Source organism: Sceloporus occidentalis, unplaced genomic scaffold, assembly GCF_023333645.1.
Source record: "Sceloporus occidentalis isolate IW3139 unplaced genomic scaffold, rSceOcc1.0.p SCAF_110, whole genome shotgun sequence".
Taxonomy (NCBI): Eukaryota; Metazoa; Chordata; class Lepidosauria; order Squamata; family Phrynosomatidae; genus Sceloporus; species Sceloporus occidentalis.
In genome coordinates, this window is record NW_028317090.1 from 2,140,256 (window position 1) to 2,163,085 (window position 22,830).

The window sequence follows — 22,830 nt, forward strand, 5'->3', positions numbered from 1 at the left end:
ATTAGTGTGTGATGAATAAACGACATATTTCTGGATGCTGTAAACTTGCTTTTCTCCTAATGCATTCAATGTTCCATGTGTTTATAGATAACATTATTTGTTTATGGCATTATGTATTCTCACTTTTTATTTTAATACACTATAGAATACAATCAGCATTGTTCACTATAGGATTACCATATTTCTAATCATTTCAATTCCAGACAGCACATAATGCAGTGTGTATGGTAGATATTTTGCCTGATCTCTCTCATTTGTGTTATTTCTTCTATTATTAGACCTTGGCTCACCTGATCAAGAATATCAGAAAACTGCCTCAATTTACTTAATTCTACAAGATTGAGCCATGTCATGTCCAAGATCCACTTAGAAGGCTTGGGAGGACAAGCTTTCAGATCTAATGAAGCACCGCCTGTAAAATAAAAAAAAAAACCCAAATAGTTTATAGAGGATTCCATCCTAATGTCGCAGATCAATTACTTAGTTAATCTTAAATTTGAAATACATAAAATTATTTGCAAAACTAGCATGCATTACTAAGTGCAAAAATATTGCATGATAAAGATGTATTTCATGTTTTTGGGGTTTTTTTTTTAAATATTGACTCTCAAAGTAAAAAAAATTGTATTAAAAAATTATGCATAATCCATACCTCCCAACATTTCAAGATGCGAAAGGACACTTTTTTTTTAAATCGCTCTTGTGGAACTAATACAAGCAATTGCACTTTACAATGTCGCACTTGCATCGCCACTTAAAACATGCTTCATTTTTGTCAGCACAGTCATGCATATTAAAAATAACCAACACATTGAATTGAATTCCCATGATGCTCAGCCAGACATACTACTTCCATGATGCTGGCTGAGCATCATGGGAAGTGCAGTCAACACTAAAGCTGCAGATGCTAGCTGTGAACAACAATTCCCATGATTCTCAGCCAGCCAGGCGTCCACCATAATGCTGGCTCATTTGAAGAGTAGTCTACAGGAACCTTTACACACACACACACACACACAAACACACACACACACACACGCACTGCATTTACACACCAGCTTAGAAATACCTATACTGCTCTTACACACACACCTGCCCATACATGCACACAAGCTTACAAACACACACATACATTGCCCTAACATCCCTTTCTCCCAATCTCTTTCCTCTTCCTCCATCCTGTGGTGGGAGCGCAAGGTGCGTCACTTCAGACATAATTTCTCAAGCTCGGCATTAATTGCCGGGGCGTAGTGATTAGGGAGCAGTAAAGCGAGGTCTGAAGTGACGGACCTCGCACTCCCTAATGGTGAGCCGACTAGAGGGAGATTGCAATCGCCCAACCAGTCCTGCTTGCTGCAGTTGCTCATCGGGCCGGCTGTGCGCCCCCTCGCAGCTGCACCCGAGGTGAGTACCGCTCTCATCTCCCCCTTACTCCGCCCCTGCAAAGCGGGACAGCGGTAGGGATAGGCGGGACAGAGTCACAAAATAGGGGCTGTCCCGCCCCAATCGGGACAGTTGGGGGGCATGATAATCATACATAATTTCTGATTCCATGTAAAACCTATTTATATAAATGTTCAGTTACTAAATATTTAATATGAAAGCCAAGTATCTACAATGTATATCATATATAACCTTTTATGAGGGTGAGAAACTCTTCATGCTTCACTCTGTTACTCTGCATGTCGATCTTCAGAGTAAGCAGCAATGTAAACAAAAACTTATGTTCCTCATATAGGCCTCTTGCGGAGTATTTATAGATTTCATAAGTCATGTGTTCTATTATGTTTGCAATCCTTTTGCTTGTAATAGGGCTTTTCACTGATCTGCACCAGAGACATATAAAATACATGGGTTATATAAAAAAGTTAATTTGAGAATAAGGATTTTATTTTAATCTATAAAAAATATTCACTGATGTGAGCAGAGTTCACATTTTATATATTGCATATTGTTAAACATGCCACTGAACAAAACATTGTAAAAAGGGGAAACATTTTGTATTAATTTCACACAATAATTTTAAAATACAAATTGAGTAGGAAACAACATCTTATTCACCAGTGACATGAGGTTATCCCACCTGGTGCCCAATTTGGACATTACAAAAAAAGCATCTAGCCAAAAGTTTTGTCCGATGGGGTATCTCATGTGCAAATTCATTCCACACAGTCTGTGGTTCCAGTCACTATCCCTATTATAAAAGCACTATTATTATAAGGGGAGAATAAAAATGAACATTCAAATTGATATAATTCAATTATAATTCTATAATTTGTTATCTTGCATCTTAGAAATGTTTATAGCTAAGCACAAAAATAAAGTAAACCAAGTACCTGGCTAATGAAAGATCAAAGAGTCCCAAGAACTGACGCAGAGAAGTTTGATACATCACATTAACCATACTCATTTCTGTTATCAAGAAATACAAGATGCTCCCCCTGGTTGCAACTAAAAAAAAAAAAGAAATAACCTCTAGTTTACAATATTTCATGTATAGTTTGGTGCTTTTTAGAAATCAAATAAATATAACATTATTTATGCATTCTTGAATTCCTTTAGTCTAGGTATAGGCAATAATTCAACAGGTAAGGAGTCACATCACCATTTCTCTAAATCATCACACATTTTGTTAAAATAGTATCATCCAAAGGTTAAAAGCTTCTAAGTTAGAACTTCTAGATCAGTGGCGCACAACTCCAGATTGTGCACAGGCATTTGAACTAGATTAAAGTTATATTGAAAAAGTACAAAATACTTTCAAGGAGGAAAGGGTAGACAACTAAATGAGTCACAGTAAGAATGTTAGTCACATTTAATAAAAAATAGCTTATTTTACTTTATACCTACAAACAGGATTAGGTGAGTATTGCAAGGGAAACAGGACGCAGTTGGATCCCAAGCTATTCTGATTCAAAGCTTTTGAGCCACTACTTGATGTATTTTTTTGGGGTGTGTTTTAATTGCCAGCATTTATATCTTGACCGGAACCTTTCCCAGATCCATTTGTGGATTTTCTACTCTCTAAGACAAAACTTGATTGAGTGCATGCAGAGTGTGTTGTCTCTATTTTTTTTATTACTGTACATGCCCACTTCGGCTGAATGATGCCAATCATCTTTTAAACAGAATATTGTGTTAGGAAGCTTTACTTCACATTTACGCAAAACATTTACATATCCCCATAGTTTATTAGGGAAGTGTTGTTTTCCTTTTTTATTTTTTTACTTAATGTTTATTAACGTGACGGTCCCTGCTTTCACAAAAGGAGCTTTTTTTCTGGTGGGAATGTTCTCATATAAGCAAATATCCAGGAATTGCATTTCCATGTGTTTTCTTCTAAAATTCAATGAAGGCTTACACAATGTGCCCTGAAAATTTGCTTTAATTAAGAGGTCCTCACATTAAAGTTAATATTTCTATTAAGTCAAACAGTGACACCTGCAGGGGAACTATGTCTTGTGTTTCTGTAACACCTAGAGTAAAACAAAATGATAAAGTAACCATAGGGATATAAGAAACTCATTAATTGTAATAAATGTCATTGTGTATTGTGTTTTCAACAATAAGAAATATGCTTAGTTATTATAAGCCTGGTCAGTATGATTTTTCTTTACTATTATATGTTTACCAGGTCTGTACTCCTCCCGAGCAGAGTTGATTTGTATTTCAGTCTCAGCTGATATTTGCAGTTTCTGGGTGACTTCTTCTGAGGTTTTTTTTGTATTACTGAGCACAGTGATGAGACTCTCGTCATCTACTAAAGAGCCCTGTGTGCTGGTCAATCTAAATAGGAGGTTGTCCTCCAGCTCTTTCATCTTTCTTTTGTTTGCAGTCACATCCTCCATGAGATCGGTTCTTTCCTTCTCTAATTCCTGATAACATAGGAAAAATTAACCTTTGTGTATTAACATAACATTTCAGCCTTGGCCCCCTAACAACAAAAAATGCAACGTAACAAAGTTTAGATTTTCAAATGATAGTTTAAATGTGTAAGATATGCATTTTCATACATATAAGCATAGCCTACTTAAATGCAGTTTTGTTTAATAGGCATAGTTATGTTTGCCAGAACAGTCCCAACAACTGAACTTGTGTCTCCGCTGTCTTGGGAATAGGAATAGTTTTTGTATGACCTGAATCAGCTGCTGGGCATATGGAAAATGGGTAGGGATGGGTCGTGATGTCACACTACAACCTAAAAACCTATGGAGGGGACCTATGGGGCATGTCATATTGTATCCTGGTGTTCCATCATGGAAAATTGGTGAAGTAGTAATAAATACAAAAGTAGGCATGACCCTTTCTTGAAATGCATCATACATTAAATGAAAAGTTAATATGCTCAATTTCATCAATTATGGATTTTTAATTATTTGCCTAAATTGTAATATACTTATATTTTGTAATATACTTATAATTTTATAAGTAACTTTAAATATCTAGGCCTGAGAAGAGCTGCCTGTACATCATTCATTTTTGATCTGGATTATTGGAAACCCATGTTTAATACATTGATGAGCCTGTAATATCCAGGCCAGACTCAAACTATTAATAGTTAAATATTTAAATTAAATGCAGAAAGGCAATATTAAAACCAAATGACTGCTTGAAATATATATTTATACATATAACCTACTGTGTATGTAGAGTCATTTAGTCAACAAGCTACAAAAAAAAGCACTTTTTCTTTTTCTTTTAAAAATCTTTTACTCATCTACAAAAGCTAATGAAAATACCTGTTAAATAGATTAAATAATAATAAATAATTAAAGATTAAATAATATTTGTCCCAAGTTTAGAAAAACCCAAAGTTTTTATGTTTTAGCGTTTTGCTATTTTAAAACCTTTTTTTCAAATCTGATAATCTTGCCCCATGTCCTATTTGGGACATCTTTGAAGCCGTCCAGTTCAATTTAGACACTTTGAATCCACATAGTCAAACCTTTCAATAGAAGAAATGTGTAAGCTTTATATATGGAATAATACTAAGTATCAATATAAATAAGTAAATAGATAATTGACCAGTAATGCAAAAATAAATACAGTATCTAGTCTGCTACCGCACATCAGCCTGTGCGTCAGCGCCAGGTTGTGAACGGCCTTGTCGGAACAGAGGCACTGCCTTAAAAACTATTTTAAGTAGAATAAAATAGAAGGGTCAGGTAGGCTAGATGAGAGAACACCCTTTCTTTCCTCTTTGATTTAGGCCTAACTGGCAGCGAGCAGTGACATAAGAAAGAAAGTTTCTAAACACTACTTTTTGTATCAAAAACAGTTTGCTTCACTGATCCTTATAAGAAAAAAATACTACTAACAAAACTCAAATCTGCCCCCCACATGAGAAACAAAACAAAAAAAACCCACAGATTTCTTCATACCTGCTTCTCTGTCAATATGACGCGTCCCAGTAACTGATCCTCTAGGCCTTTCATGGTGACAGTAAAGTCAATTATAGAGGTACGAGCACTTATTTCTGGAGTGTATGCTGGATTAGGAAGCTTAGTAGTAATGTATAGCCTAAAACCATTCATCACATCTACTTCTTTATCACCAACTTTCACCTAGATAAAATAGACTTTTGTCAGTTCATGAAAATGTAGCATTCAAAATAGGAATCATGTTATTGATTGAAAATGCAATACATAAACTACTTTTCTTTATCAAGCCAAATGTACATTATTTTAGTAATACCCCCCTAGAAATGCAGTTTTTCTATAATATCCGCATTTATAAATGTCTAATTATTAAACATTTTGTAACTTCTCTCTTTCATACATGCAAATATAAATTACAATCTTATATTAAGGTGGCCTTAAAGCTCCTTTAATGTCATACACACATGGCAGCTATAAAACTGACCCATCTCTGATTGGTATATTTTTAATAAGCAATTCTGTTTAAAGTGACCTACTGTTTACTAAAATTATGAATATAAACCCAGTACACATTACCGCTACATGTTGTATGCATTTGTTTCCAAACAAAATATTATTCATGCAATTAAATAATGATTCTCATAATACTTTGTAAGTAGATCCTGTTTTGATGAAGTTTTTTTCCAAAACATTATCCAGGGCCGGGTCCAGCTCTTCACCAACATCTTCAATCAGTAATGGCCTTCCAAGAGAAAGACTGTCCTCTAGATGATTTCTAAAGTACTTGTGATTTAGTGATGTAATCTAAATTGCAAACAAAAACAATAATTTGACAGCTATGTTTAATTTACCCATATATTGGCTTCCAGACATTTTGATAAAATCTTATAGTTATTGTTAACTAAAAATAAAATAAACCCCAAAAAATACTGTTCACTAACTTACTTCCTGTTTTTTTCTGATGGTCACTGACCTTTCATTGGCACAAGAATAAGCGAGACATTGCCCTCTGGCACAGAAATACATACAATGAGCCTCCTTTAACCCCTTGTTTATTAAGGTATAGTTTTCCCTAAAATCTGGAGGGTGTCACCTTCATTGGGGCAGGCCTCCTACCAGCACCACGCACTCCACTCCTCCGTGTCCTACCCTGCAACAGTGTCTCTTCTGGCATACTGAGTTTTTTTGTATGTATACCAACAATGATTATATGCCTTTTATATGTATAGTCGAGCAAACCATGCATCACATCACCTGATATAATGATACAAAAGTTATGTCCCCATTTTCTTAGGCCAAGCAAAATCATACAAATGACATAAAAATATGTTTATGAAAAGCCCTGGCCCCCTTATAAAACTACACACCTAAGGTATATTTACTATCATGTAGACTGCACATGCAGCCAACATGTACAACACATGCCAGAGTAGACATATAAAAAACGGGTTAGATGCCATAACTACCCTATAGAAACAAAATCTAGAATGCCACAATTTTACTTAACTGAGGGAGGTGAGAGTAGTCATCCACATAAGCCCATTTTAAAAATATTAAATATCTTCAAGCAGCCAATCAGTTGCTATAATCAGATTACAGAGGAGATGAGGAGCCCTGTAGCTTTAGCTTCTCCCTAAATTATATTGCGTATTAAATTAATCAAAAGTACCATAATATGCATTATTCTTTGTAATAGCTTTCTAGGGCATTAAGCTGTCCCTTTATTTTCTATTTATTTAGGCGTTTTGAAAGGTAGGGGGCAGGGGCAAGCTAAGGTTCGTGGATCTTTTTTTTTACCTAAAATCTATCTTCTTTTATTCATCTCTCTCTTTCCTCTTTTGTATCTTTACTAAAACATCCCAAGCCCTATGAAAACCACCATCTGAAACCAAGCACTAACTCGTCCACCCCTTTGTTAATTTTATTTATACATCCTTTTTTGCATCCTGAGCCTTAATAACTGCTACAAATGAGCTAATCTTCCCTTTTTTTTACCCCTCCGTTTTGTAAACTCAGAAGCAGGGCCCTCATAAACCCACCATTCCAGCCAGGAACTTTGTATAAAAGTACCATAAGGGTAGACAACAAGCTTACAGGCAGGGTTCTCCACTCCTGAGTCTGTGTGTGCTAATATGTAATCCTATATGTGTTATGGATGTGTTAACTTCCCTAATTAATTTGTACAATACTGCGTGATTGGTTGGCACTAAATAAATAAAAGGTAATAATAATAATGAGGCAACGGCAGGTCCAGCGTGGCTTTATCGGAAGAACTTGATGTAAAGTCAAATGCGGCACTTCTGATGCAGCTGCAGCTTCTACACCAGGCAATTTGGTGGGGGTTTATCGGTGTTGGTGGGGACAAAAACAGGGTTTGATGGGGACATGGCAGGTGCTGTGGGTGCATGGCAATGCTGATGTTTATGAAAAAGCACTTGGTTACATAGCTTTTTTTAAGCTGTTTTTTTTGTGTTTAGTGTGATAGTATGGAATGTCATGATAGGCAAAACATGTAACTAAGCACTCATATAATTACATATCTAATACCTGAAGTTCATTTTTAATTTCTTTGTTTTTAATCCAAATTTTGCCTTGTGTCTGTGGATCAATAAGGAGGGGGTAACGAGCTGCTTTTGTTACAATTATTCCATTCTGAATTGAGAGATCATCATTTGGTAGGCCTTGCAGATTCCATTCGCTGATGGTGGGTGCGTCTATTAACATCTCAGTCAGGTTCAAATTGAGTCCAAATGGAATTTTCCTAGTTTTCATTTCCTTTCTCCAATCAGTCAACAGCAAGTTCCGGAACTCTTGATTAAATGGACCAGAATATGACAAGAAAGCTGTAGCAAGCAGGACATCACCTAAAAAAACATAAAAAACACTACATTTATTAACTGTATTTCAGAAAAAATGGGCAGCATAATGTTGGCATAAAACATCACAGCTGATGTAATGAAAACATGACACAATGTGCATATGACAATAGAATTTTTCCTGATGTTTCTACATTTTACTTGACAAAGGAGAAAAAAAACAACTGAATATAAGGACATGAAAAAAACAAATGATGCGGCTTTCTTTTGACCATAGCCTTTCTGCCACGACAAGGCATCCTCTACATGAGGTGAGGTAAAAAAAACACATTTAGTGGTCTAAACATGTAACACTATTGGATACCCAGTTCCAGCAGAAATATGAATAAAGAGGGAACAGGGTCTACACGCCTCAACCAATTTACATGTTTAGAAAAGAGCTAATGAGCTTATAGGGCGTTGGAGTGGCAACCAAGCTTTTAAAAAAATATAGAATTAAAAGTCTAACATTAAAGTAATGTATCTGTCAATCTTATATTGTGTTCTACCATGTTTTCTCCTGTGTTTTCTTAATAGCTTATTTGTCATTTTAGATACAATAAGTAATAAGTATCAAAATGATAATATTCATCTCCCTGTTCTATATGTTAATTCTGACAAGTAATGCCATCACTTAATTTAAAATGAGACCTTTCCGTACCAACAAGTCGTTTGGTCTTTGCAGTGAATTCCTTGCTTTCTTCTGTCCATCGCTCTTTTTCTCCAGCAAGGCCACTAATCAGGCTTGAAGCTGTTTGCATCTTATGTCTGCAGCGTTCAGCATCTTCTAGCAAAGTCTGTTTGCATGGAAGTGAGAAAAAACTCAATATGGTCTATTTACAAGGTGGATTTCTTAATCAAAACCAGTGTTTTATCATCAGTTGCATTTATTTTAACTTTTTTAGTTTTAATTGATTGGTTTTGTGTTTGTTACATAGAAGGTTATTGTTAGAACACAGCCCCTACAGTGCAATATATACATACACACACATTTACAGTAAATACACACATACTAACACGTATACACATGTATATAAAAAAAAAATCTTTAGTCTAGTTCACATGTTGGAAATTGGAATCTATCTATACAAAAATGTGATTTGGATTTTTTTTATTTTCATTTTCTTTTATTACGCACTAAGGTTTAGTCCATACAGTTCCCACACATGACTATGCCTAACTAGATTCTTTCTTTTTGCATTAGTGGGAACCATTAAAATACAGAACAATATAGTAAATCCTTTCAATTACATCTTATCTTTTCATAATCAAGTATCCTGTAGTCTATTATCTAAACACAACCACACAGAATATGTTGCGATAACTGATGTTCTCTTTTTTGGTACTGGCTTTTTTCTGACGTACAGCCCCAATTATAATTTCCTGTTGTTTAAAATGTTTTATTTTCACACCAGGTGGCATGTTGAAAATAAGCAACTTAAAAAATTCAGCAAACAAAACAATTATACTAACCTGCTTTTCCATCATAGCCTTTTCATACTGTGCCTGAACCACATCGAGCTCAGCTTGCTTAGCATCTAATTCTGCCTGGGCCTTTTGCAAATCCAAATTGGCAGTAGCAAGTCGGCTCTCCTGAATTGCTAAATTAGCCTATGAAAGAACAAAACACAGATAATCTAAAAATACTTTGGAAATAACACGCTGTTTTCCATAAACATTCTAATCACATAATTCAATTAAAATAAAACCAAACTGCTTTATTTAATTGACCAGAATACAAATTTTGTTTTTTTAAGTGAAATTATATGCTAGTCGTCCAAGGTACAAATAATTTAGTCTTGAAACTCATATGCAACATGGTATGTGCATTTCATTTAATTGATATGAAGTGTAGTTATAAGTATGTTGTTTACAAATGTTGCTTAATGGTTATTTTTTTAATTGGTATTTAGCAGATATCTTATCAGACTCTTTTTTTGTTAGACTTTCTACGTTTACATAGTCTATACATGACCATTCTAAAAATATGTGTGGCGTCGGAAACAGGTGGGCAGGTGAAGCCAAGACCTGGGAAAGCAACACTTCACCCGTAAAGTTACCAGGTATGCTTCTCAATGATGAAGTTGCATGAAAAGTAAGATTTACCTTTAGAGGCAAAACCTCTTTATTTATAGAATAAAAAGCAGCCATAGCTTTGGTCCAGGAGCAAAGCCCAGCTACATTTCCACAAACTCGCTTTGCAGTCTCAATGTTGTAATCTGGCATTTCAAAGTATGGTGCCAATAGTTCCACCACCTCTTCATTGATTGTATCTTTCGCAAATTGCTTCAAATGAAAGAAGAAAAAAAACAATAATACACCAAACATAATAGCATTGTGATAAATTATTGGTCTTCTTTGTGTAGTGTGTATTATAGGTTACATACAATATACCGTACCATACAAATGTTTTTTCTTTTGTGACCTGTATACCTTACTACACTATGATGGAATATGGTTGGAGGACTAAGCAGAAAAAATACTTAATCTCTGTTGATTACAAATAAAATGAAAAGGGAATCAATACATACATCATGTATTGTTACAATGACAAGTAGTGATTTTGACCACAAATATTGCTCTACCATGCCTAGGGGTACAAAGCATTATATATTATACTCAAAAAAAAAATAAAAAAAATGCTACTGGATTTATTAAACTTATTTTCCAGAATGTTATCATCTGTACCTGAAGACTCTGCAAGAAATTCCCAATCATGAGTTTTAAGGATTCTTGCCAAGAGGGGACAGTACATCCCTTCTCCTGGTCCACTTTGACAGGGTTGACTTTCCTCTGGAACAGTAAGAGCACACAATCCATAATGCGCATGATCAGATGAGGTGGTCTTCCTAAAGTTCGTACGGTGGAAATGTCCGAAGGCTTGATAGTCTATAAGCGAGTTAGAAGGAGAAAATGTAATGGTTGTACAATGATACATATACTATATTTGTTCTCCTTGTTTTGCACCATTTTATTAAATGTCTTATTATTGTAAGAAACAAAGTACTAGCTTTTTTTTTAATCCACATAAAAACAACGAGATATAACAACAAAAAAATTCATACTAGGAGCAAAATAAAATATTTGAGGTTTGACATATTTCACACTAGGGCTAAAATAAAATATAACAATGTATACTATATAATACGTGTTGAGTTAAAATTAGTTTGAAATTCTGATATTCCCTTCATAGCGTATAGATTTTTTTACAAAATTATATTAGTGTAGTTGAGTGAAAACCAAAACCATTTGACAGTCAACCCAGATGTTAAAAACAAATTGCTATTAAAATAAGCATGAAATTGCTTCCCCCAACCTAACACACAGTATTTCAAATGACATATTATGCAAAAAAAAATGATGTAATTTAATACTCTGCATTTAAAAGAATATTTTAAATGTACCTGTGTTTATATTGAAGACATTTTACAACATTTGTTATATGTCTTAACCCTTTAAACGCTGGAACACATTTTTACTCATGAAACAGGAAACAGGGCTAATTTTTTATAGTTTTGTTATAGTTAGGTTTAAGCAACAGTTAAGTAAATTAGAGATTGGGAACCAAGGCCTCTGCTGTTTCACACAGCTAGGTTGGCGACTAGCCAGTAAATTTTTCAAATCACCACGGACCTCCATTTCACTGCTCCCTCACAAAGCACTGATACTGAGTGTCACGGTATGTCATAACCTGGCATATAGCACTGAAGCAGGATACAGCACGATGGAACACTGAGATAGGTCTTTAGGAACAGACCTCATGCTTTCACCATAAGATTTAAGAAAGGTTAGAGATGAGGAGAAAGATGGTGCAAAGGAGGAGAGATGGTAAGAAAATTGGGAGATAAAGAGACATATAGGTAGAAATTATGATGGGGAGAGAAAGGGGAGATAATGAGAAAGTTGGGGAGAAACATGAGAGAGAGTGACAGCAGAAGCAAATGGGTTCTATCTAAGAAGCCACCAAACACATTGCATCCACATTGTTTAAATTAAATATATACATTTAGATTAAACAGGATGGGTTCTTAGCCATTATCTGCTGCCATTGCCCTTTTCTTCCTCACAATGCAGATTATTCCTGAAATTGCCACAGTTACCCCCAACAGAATTATATATTTTGCCAATCTCTATCTGCCAAGCTGTGTGATCTATGTAAAGTGTGTGTGTATGCATGTATATGTGTGAGTATGTGCGTGTATACATGTAAGCAAGTGTGAGTATATGCTTTTGTGTGTGCGTACACTGCAGGGGTAGGCAACAACTTGCAGTGTTGGCAGTTTGAGATCTGCAACTTGGTTTCATGCAGAAAAAAGTATTCTGCATCACTGATATAAACAGTTTAAAATGTATCTAAGGAAATTCATACTTGTTTTTTATTCAGGCTATTCAGTTAGCACTCAGTATTTATGCTACATATAAGATAAAGGCTTCAATAAATACGATGGCCTTTTATCACTGCTGGAGCAGTCCATTTTATGTCACGCCATTACCTTTTGGTCCAGAAGACTCTCATCACCAATTAGGTAGAGGTTCATAAACATTGTATCACATAAGTAAAAGGGTTAAAATTAGCTGTAAAAGCTAGTTATGTTGCTATATTAACTTTTATACATGCATAGATTATTAGAGAGATAGAATGAAATACAGATATTGGATACTGAGGGGATAAATGAACCAATACTCAAAACTAAGATCAGAACAAGTTAAGCTCATGAATGCCTAATTTAAGGCAAACTGTACATTGCATTAGCAGATGGTGCAAAAGAAACAGAACATAGATAGTAACTCAAACTATGTATAAAATATAGGTGTCTATAAATATGATGTCATTTTAGCACTGTTGGTGCAGTCCATTTTATGTCACACCATTATCTTGTGGTCCAGAAGACTCTCATCACCAATTAGGTAGACGTTCATGAAAGTTGTAGCCAACAAGAACTGAACTGCACGGTGCTCCACTACACACAGAAAACTTTTTAAATGAAAGGGTTGGCCTCCTGAGATGCATTTTGCTAATCACGTATCTTCATCTTGCACTCCAAAGGTTAACCATATTGTATACATGTATACTAGACATTCTTAACCCCTTAATGACAAAATGCATTGTTTTCAATGGGTTTAGGGACCGCCCATTGTCCTTAAGGGGATATTCAGTCCTACATGAATAGAGATGCCTTAAAAGAATACAATTACTGACCAATAATGCTGCTTCTGCTTCATCAAGGGCAGGCTTGGCAGCTTCCAGCTTTTCTTCTGCTATAGCTTTGTCAACTGAAATACTGTCTACAATTGATTGAGCCTTGTCCTTCACTTTCTGTACTTCAGCTTTAACTTTCTCAGCAGCTTGAGCTTTTACAGTGACTTCTTTTAAAACCTGTTATAGGGGAAAATGGAAATTATTCACAATTTTAAAAAGTAAGGGTATGAGGTATGTAAATAAAAATATTGTATTATTATTGTATTTGACCAGGTTTCTATTACAAGTGAAGCACATGCTAAACTCCTATACATACTGCAACACAGAAAAAAGCAACAGAGCATTGGATTGTTGGGCACATCCAACAGGATCCCAATAATGTGTTCCAGTCATCATAATTTCAGGACTACTTTTCTATAGGCCATTACCGTTTGCTTTTTAAATTAATCTGCTGTGATTAAATTAATATATATTTACTTTGTCTTAAATAGGATTAAGGTTTGGTTCCAAATCTAAAGTATCGAGCAGTCTGCTTTTTTAGCCATGCCACTTTCCATGTTGGTTCACAATGTGAGTGTACCTCAACCTCTTTGCAGGGAAAAGCTGCAATCAATGTAATGCATGTAAAAATGGGAGTGGGGGCTCACCGCCCATTCCCCATTTAAATGGGGGTGTTTCCTGCGATGACAGCGGGGTCACCCACCGTCATCAACGGGCAGTCCTGGTATATAACCTTATCAATTACAGTGAATGTTGTCAAGTCTCCTCACTCCATCTCTTCTTATCTCTTGTTATCTAAGCTAGTAATGACCCAATGTGTTTGAATTTGATATGCTAATACCTTGGCAAACCAATCTTGAAACAAATTAGTGCCGTAGGCCATCACAAATAACTTACCATATCTGCTTTTTTGTTTGCAACCTGCAGTTCTCTCTCTTTCACCTCTAATTCTTTACTCAAAGCTGCCACAGATTCAGATGCTTCTTTAAGTTTCTCTAAGCCTGTGTTCATTCTAAAAGTAAGGGATTGCCATATTTTGTCATTTATGTTGTACAGCATGAAAACCTCATTATTGAATTCAGAAATTTACAAAAACATTGTCAGCAAGGTATTTTGCTTTTACTATAATTGTAAGCACGTGTAAGTGCTAAAACAAGAGGCAGCTGATGGTTTATAATAATCTGATTTTTCAGTAGTTGGCCTCTCAGGATTCCTATGCCAAATACATATCACTAAAGGGTTAAAAACACGCCAAGGGTTTATGAGCATCTCAATGTTTAATAATTCCTGAAATAAATCCACACTGTTTTTGAAATATGTACTGTACATAACCAGAACACTGAGGGATACATTATTTGCAGAAACTAGCACATGAACAAACACCAAAGCAGCCTTGTAAATGTACCACCACATATACCTGTTTGCCAGGGTCTGTACTTCTGCATGTTTTTCCTTATATATTGTTTTGTACCCCTGAATAAATGATAAGTATGATTTAGGAGTCACATGAGTAGCGCGACGGTATCTCAAGAAGTAATCCACACATTTTTCTGCCACACCATCCTGGAACGAGCCCATACACTCAACCATCTCCTTCTTGATATCCATGGTGCAGTCAATCTCATATGTTGACAGGAAGTGTTCAGAGACTACAAAACAATATGACAAACATATAGAAAAGTACTACTACTACATGGTGAACATATTAATGAGTAATAAGTATTAAACAGGGACTAACTTTATGAAAGGTTAACTTAACGTTCAATGTTTTGTATTACAATGTGCTGAGCACCTTACTGATCCTACAGAAAAAGAAAAAAAAAAGTCACCTGCTACCAAGGCATCCTTTGGCCATCTGCTAAACCAATCCATTGTACAACCTGAAATAAGTGCTGGAAACTTAAGTGCCCGGTTTCTAAATTTTTCTCCCACTGGTGAAAAACACAGCACTACGTGAAGATTCTGACGGACTCTTGTCATGAAAAAGTCATACAGGTTTTCATTTGTAGGAGGGCGGCGTGGGTACTCTTTCTTCATAACAGGAATAAGGTCACTGGTGATTTCATCAATTTCATCTCGTGCAAACAAATTTGAAACCTGTGCAAAATAAATCAAAGCTAGGATTACAGGAAAACTGACAAGTACTGACGAACATACCATGACTATAGAAAAAGATATGACAATAAATATATATGATGCACTACCTCTCCTGAAGATAACACATTGTTCATATATTCTAAGAACGATTCATCTTTGATCTCATTGTCAGTGAAAATAAAACTGATGCCTTTGCCTTGTTGACCTGCAGTACGGTACAAGATCTTCATGTCTTCCATAAGATTTGAAGTGTTGTAAGATCTTTCAATAAAAAAGAAGAAAAAAAAAAAAAGCATTTGAAGTATTGGAAAGAATATATATATTTGCAACTGAATGGTATCTTCTTTCTGAATAGAAACTTTATAGTATTCACTGTACCTTAGTAAACCTACTGCTACTGTCATAAAATAAAAAATCTAAACTTTTAACAATTTATCTTTGAACAAGACATATCCAATAATACAGGGATAAGGAATATAGACTCTATATACAGGCAAACTCTAAAAAGATTAGAATAGGAAGAAAAAATGTGTGCTGCTTGCTGTGAGGATCCAAAAATAGGACTCCCAATGTTTACATGGTACTGGTTTGTGAACTTGTGTTCCTGCTGTTAGGCTTGCTGATCCAACTGAAATTGTCTATTCTATCTCGTTGGTGTCTCCACCATTACTAGCTCTTGGTGTGCAAGTGTAGAGCAATGACCATTCCCTGCCAGAGCCTCTTAACTACCAAAGCAATTCAGGTATGCCTAGTTAGTGTGTGACAATATGTGTGTGTGTAAGTACAGTACACCCAGTGGTGCTGCCTACAAGGTGGAGGGCAGCAGCCATGAACACAGTGAATGAGTGATTGTTCTGAGTAAAACACGGCTTGTTTTAAAAAGCATCCAGTGATAAAAACTGTTTTTCTCTTCTTCCGTGAAAACTGCCCACTTGAAGGAATAACCTTGCCCCCTTCAGCCATTCTAATGGGTTTATGTGTCCTTTAATAGACAGCATAACAATGCTGAGGACTCTTTCTCAAATGAGGCTTAAGAAAAGGACCAGATGGACTAAAACATATTTTTTTATAGCGGCTACCTGGTTAAAGTGATCTGAAATGTTTTGTATCCTGCAATATAAGATGCAAGCTTAGTCAAGCTCTGTTTTCCTGAACCACCAACACCAACAAGAAGGGCATTTCCACGTGGAGTCCGAATGATACGAGAAATCTATAAGTAAAAAAAAAAAAATGCAATTATAATTTCATACACAATCCTGAAATGCTAAGTACTGTGCTTATAAAATAATATAGTGGTTACAAGAACAATTTAAAATATGCTACCTTAATCAAGTGGATCATGGCATCTCTGAAGAATACCATGTCCATCCCAGCTCCACGGATGCTTTCATTAAACATTTGAAGAAACATGTTCAAGCGTTCCTTTAATTGTGTAAATGATTCAATTGGCTCATACATTTTAGGCATGTCAAAATCAGCATCTTCAGGTTCCTCACCTGTATTAAAAAATGGTAACATTACAAATATTTTACAGATTTATTTTGAGCTGGGTTGTTCAAACAAAATACAGGAGAGAAAAAGGTGGGGACTCCAGTGTTATTTAATGTCATCTGAGTTATCAAAATGTTTCTTAGAGTGCTGACAATGTTAATAAGTCCATTGTGTGCTTCATGTTCTAAAAGGCAGAAACTGTGGATAGGACGTGATTTTAAAAATCGATGTATAGGTATTATATTACACACAATAGTCATTCTGGTAAACACAGACTATAGAAGGTACACTAACAAGCATTTAGTGTCTTTTCAAAGATAGACATTGGATAGAAAAATATCATTAAAAACTTTTTGCACAGGAATTAATTATTTATGGTTAGAAGAGAGGTGCAAATATTCAGACAGAATATTTGTGTTGTCTGGCCCTTCTGTGTTTGAGAATAAACATAGTTAACCTGGTTGTTACTATAGATGCCTGAACTGTGTAACATGCTCACGCACAATTTATTTTATATATTCATCACACCAGCATACAGGTGAGTTCAAATTAGATATTGTATTACATTTATGAACAAATCAGTCAAGCCCTGGATACTAGGAGGAAGGGCTGCATGACTGGGCCTAGACTAACAGAAAGCTTGTTGCCAGGTCTTAGGGGGTCAGATAAAGGACAAGGGGTTCCTCGGCTGGTTGGGTGGGGTTTTTTGGCTGTCTATTTAGGTGACCCTTTTTCCCGCCACTGGTCAGATACTTTGACCAGCGCTTAAAGCAGTGAATCCCCGCCCTCCCTCCCCTGTTTTAAATTGTCTTTCTTAATTTTATTTTTAGTTATGGCGGATGTTTTGAGATAGGTATGCTGTGTTTTATTGGTTGTTATACCACCAGTTATGTGTATTTCAGTTTCTCCACGGGTTCAGTCCCTGGGGGAACTTTAAAGGGTAGGGTGTTCCGACCCAGCGGTCTCCGCATGGTATTTGGCGGGATATCCCTACAAAATGTTATTGGGTTTTAAAATGTGATGTATGCATAACCTATCTCATATTTTCTTTTATTTCTTGCATTTGTCACAGTAATAAAGCGCTGTGGCCTTACACTTTTTCCAACGACCTCATGTCTCACGTGTTTTATTTATGTATTCAGCTGTATGTTATAGATAGTGCCCGAGTCATGTGATCTATATGATCACTTGTCCATGTGGATTTTCCTACGTCAGAAAGATGAACTGAACCATAATGTGAAATGTCTCTTTAGACAATTGTATGCTTCCAACTTCGTGCAACCAAATTGATGAAGGTTTTTTGTCCTGTTCCAGCATGAATGTGCTTAGGTGCCCAAAGCGAGGAGCCCTGACCTTAACCCCACCAAACAAGTTTGAGCCAGGCCTTTTTGTGCAACATCATAGCCAGACCTTGCCAATGCTCATTTGGTTGAATGGGCACAAATTCCCACAAATTTCCCAGAAGAGTGGAGGTTATTGTAGCCTCAAGGTGAAATAATATTATGGTTTGAAATGTCCAAAAAGCTCATTTACATGTGAAGTTCAGGTGCCCACATAGTTTTGGTCATATAGTGCATATGTCTACACACACTAAATATATTCATAAACATTTTCATTAATTACAGCACCAACAGCAAACAAATAATACAAAACTGTAGTTGGTGACGCCAAGTTGACAGTGTATGAAATTAGCACTTTGTAAGCAGTCCCCTTAACGGGCCTCCTGGCTGGAGAATTGCTGGAGCGTTTCAGAAACACCCCACCTATTGCCAAGACACAAGGCACCTCTTTAGGAGTCTTCATTTAACTTTTTTTCAATATTTTTGGTAGAAATACAGGATATAACAGCAGATAAGATCCAACTGGACCCATCTAGGTCTGTTTTTCCTGATAACAAGCTCAAAAGCTGTAAAATCTCAAACGTTATGCTTATCCCATGCGTGTTTGCATTGCCTCACTGCATCGACCTCCATCACTTTTGCTTGTTATTATTATTATTTATTGTTTTATATAGCACCATCAAATTCCGTAGCGATGTATAATGGGTAGACAGGACATAACAAATATTTTATCATATAACAATTTGACTTATAGAAACAACAGGCGAGGAGGGCCCTGTTCAAACGAGCTTACAACTTTACAACTGCATTTTTTTTCTGTTGACCCCTTACAGCTGGTTAAATCATAAAGCAGATGCTGGGAACTATAATTAAGTTGCATCAGATGTATATATCAGTATATAGCAGATTTACTCGAGTTACGAAATGTTGTGACACAGGTTTTCCATGCATGGTTCAGATGGATCCCCAAATGATAGTTATTTCAAACTGATGGTACTTTGCAATACTATTTTCTGTATATTGCCAAATGGCATATTATCAAGGAATATTTTGCTCCTCTACAAAAATCTAAGAGGTCTACTGAAATTAACAATAACAAGAACATTCCAGCCTGTTAAAACAAGAGAATCATATGTAAAATTAAAAAAGGTCTAATCACAGAATAAAAGAAGAAATACACTATATTGACATGAGGCATGCAAAAATAAGCAAATGTATAAAAAAATAAGGGTGGGTGGAACTAAATAATGACAAAGAGGACTATGTTTGAAAGTTTGAAAATTCTATGTTAAATTAATTATTTTGATTTTCTTTTGGAATGTTCTTTGTTTTGTTTTACAGGCAAATACATTGGGTGCACATGTATTCCTTATAGTTACAGATACACTTTATTCCTATCTACAGAATTGACTAGTTATAGTAAATACAGAATCCAGTTTATACTCATCCTGTTTTATAACAAACCATAAATGTTATGTTAAGCCATGCCACAAATACATATAACTGTTATTTGTAAGAATCATAAAAGGCTCTATTTGTTGCAGCTCAAACCAATGGAGATGTATTTTATTTTATTATGAAACCGTGTGCACACTGCAAATCACAACATTGATAACTGAATGCCATCAGTACAATATGCCATCTGGGATTTCGTATAATGATATTACCTCTTGTAATTGTCAATATAACATTTGCTGAATGTAGGCTAAAAGGACAGAAAGAACCAAAAAAGTCATAATATTAAATGATCACAAAAGCGATCAAAGAGTTCACATCTAGTCTGCCCAGAACAGGGCCATAGCTAGAAACCACAGAGCTATTGCCGTGCCCTGCCCCCCACTTCACCAAGGAACATGCCCTACAGTGCCATCACTTCACCAAGGAACATGTCCTACTGGACCCATCTCTTCACCCCAGATTGCCTTGAGTGAAGAGGAGAGTCTACAGGGGTGGCAGCAGAGGGGCTCTTAAAAGGATGTCATTATGGACACCTCATGCCAACACACACTCACACACATACACACTAATGCTCACTCATACTTACACATATACACCCATGCTACCACCCACTTACTTGTGCCAGCACACAAACACATACACTTATACGTACACACTCATGCTACCACACATACACACTGATGCTAATACACACTGACTTACGTATACATATTGCTGCTAACACAGACATTCATAATCACACACTTACACATGGTCATGCTGACACTCCCTCTAACATACACACTCATGCTAGCACATGCAGATTTTCTGTTACATACATGCATACATATTTACTCCCTAACTCACTTATCAACTCTCTCATTCTCTCACCTGCCTGCCTCCCTCCCTCCCTCCCTCCCTCCCTCACTTCCTTACCCTTTCTCTCACCACCTCATCTTCTCTATCACACCCTCATTACCCCTAACCTCCTTACCTTCCCAGAGGCTTCTTTCTCACACACAGTAAATAAGCAGCCACGTTTATACTGAAAGATCATGTGGTGGTGCTTTCCTGCTCTCCCTGGTCCTAGCGGAGACTATCACCCGTACCTAGCGGCTTTAAAGGGGCAGACAAGTTGGACAAGTGCTTGTAGCGGTCCTGGTCGCATTTGCGACTCATGCAAGCATTACTGACTCAGACCTTAATTAGTTCTTGGTCTGGTCTTCGATTCAGAATGTCTATCTCATGCGTGTTAATATTCCCTCACTGTATTAGACTCTGCTGCTTCCATCGGAAGGCTGTTCCCTATATCCAATAATTATAAATGATTTACAGTTATAGACATTGTGTGATCCAAATATATCTAATTAACTAGAGAAATCTGTACTTATATTTAAAATATAAAAAAGATGATCTAAAATAAATACGAATAGGTTAAAGCAATAACATCTCCACCTAATGTATCGGTTTGTCTTAGTTTGTCAATTCTAGTCTTGTCATATCCCTTAAATATATGTATTGGAAGTTGGCGCTATATAAGTAAAAAATCATAATAACAACAATTACTATGTCATATAATGGAGCCTCATATGATAAAAGCCAAGCAGTGCACTAAACTTCCCCAGCTATGCTGGGGCTAAACTAATGCCTTGGGATCTAATGGCATAGCATTCTCAAAGCTTTTTAATGACTCCTATCAACTTACCATTATCATGAATTCCAATATCCTTGGCTATTTCAAAATAAAAGATATTTTTTCGAGTTAAAAAAAAACATACACAAATCTTAAAAAAATTGTTAATACATGACTTTTTAAGCAGATGCTCTCGAAAAACCTTAAAAACATAACTTGACTGGAGCATATTGAATATTTTTTCCCTTGCTCCAAGAACATTTTCCCATGACATACCTGTTGCTTCAGGTGCATCCCTTAAGAAATCAACAAAATAATCATCAGCTGCAAAGTCTGCAGACTTCTTGCCTTCACAGAACTCATCTTCTACCAATTTCTGCAGTGTTTTATCAAACCAGTCCACATCTTCTGGTGTTGTAAATCGATCAGCAATAACACGTTTACATTCATGTTTCCAGAGCTTTACCAATACCTGTCAATTACATGTTTAATGAACGCCACAGAAATAACAAAAGGAAAATAAAACTAAAAATAGTTTTCATTTACTTTACCTTATAAATCAACCTAGATAACACACTTTAAATTTTAAACACATAATTAGGCATACAAATAAAATATGTTTTGTTTACAAATTAAAATAAGCAATATATTTTAAATTAGAAATACACTTTATATCTCTACTCCCTTCTCAGAGTTTACATAGTTAATCCTCCCTATTTCATTCTCTCTCTAACCTATTGTTAAGTTTCTGACTGCTGTATGGAAAAGACCATTTGACAAACACAAGATGAAAAATAAAATAATTTCAGTTTTAAATCAGACACAAAGTTATAAGTGCACTTATAACATGCAACTACCAGTGACTTACTGTGGTGCCTTTAATGACTTCTGATGTGGAGTTTAACATTCCCTGCCATATTCTTGAAAGGTCTCGAAGGTTAAATATGTAATGGAACTTGGCTGGTGTGGGTAACATTTTGATTTTAGTCATCTGCCATAATTTCCTTGTCAAAGGTACAAGCTTCGTAACAGCTCTTTTTATCTCTTCGGAAAATCCTCTCTGAGTACAGTAATGGCCTAGTCCAATAACACCTAAGAAACAAAAATGGCCTCTTTATAGAGTTAATTTTTCAATTATAGCTTATTAATTCCTAAACATGCTCCTGCAAACTAGCATTTTAATGAATAAACTCAAATATGATAGCTACAAAGCTTCAAATCATACTTGGCAATTATTCAGATAATATAAGTAAGAAAGACGCACACTGGCATAAGGAGTAACTGAATGCTGGCGCACCAAATTACCCCCTCAGTGTTTCATTTCTGGCAGTGTACCTTCAGCTACCAGGATACTTTGTTTAACCCAAAATGTTATCTCTACGACACACATTCTACATTC

The 22,830-nt window shown here is 35.8% G+C and overlaps 1 protein-coding gene across 2 annotated transcripts in view; it reads right to left on the minus strand.

Annotated features, from left to right (window-relative positions):
- The window catches only part of LOC149283182 (dynein axonemal heavy chain 5-like), an 83,243-nt gene that overhangs the window by 13,539 nt on the left and 46,874 nt on the right, over positions 1–22,830 (minus strand). For both annotated transcript variants that reach the window (XM_089497878.1, XM_089497877.1), the window contains exons 50-69: positions 22,300–22,523; positions 21,708–21,903; positions 16,854–17,026; positions 16,610–16,740; positions 15,638–15,791; positions 15,263–15,530; positions 14,851–15,082; positions 14,331–14,445; positions 13,434–13,610; positions 10,922–11,122; positions 10,340–10,519; positions 9,707–9,844; positions 8,895–9,030; positions 7,926–8,242; positions 6,027–6,182; positions 5,382–5,564; positions 3,632–3,875; positions 2,337–2,451; positions 1,636–1,826; positions 291–412 (exon numbers count right to left, since the gene is read on the minus strand). In XM_089497878.1, the coding sequence (XP_089354004.1) occupies positions 291–412; positions 1,636–1,826; positions 2,337–2,451; positions 3,632–3,875; positions 5,382–5,564; positions 6,027–6,182; positions 7,926–8,242; positions 8,895–9,030; positions 9,707–9,844; positions 10,340–10,519; positions 10,922–11,122; positions 13,434–13,610; positions 14,331–14,445; positions 14,851–15,082; positions 15,263–15,530; positions 15,638–15,791; positions 16,610–16,740; positions 16,854–17,026; positions 21,708–21,903; positions 22,300–22,523 (3,653 nt within the window). The remainder of the gene's footprint in view (positions 1–290; positions 413–1,635; positions 1,827–2,336; positions 2,452–3,631; positions 3,876–5,381; positions 5,565–6,026; positions 6,183–7,925; positions 8,243–8,894; positions 9,031–9,706; positions 9,845–10,339; positions 10,520–10,921; positions 11,123–13,433; positions 13,611–14,330; positions 14,446–14,850; positions 15,083–15,262; positions 15,531–15,637; positions 15,792–16,609; positions 16,741–16,853; positions 17,027–21,707; positions 21,904–22,299; positions 22,524–22,830) is intronic.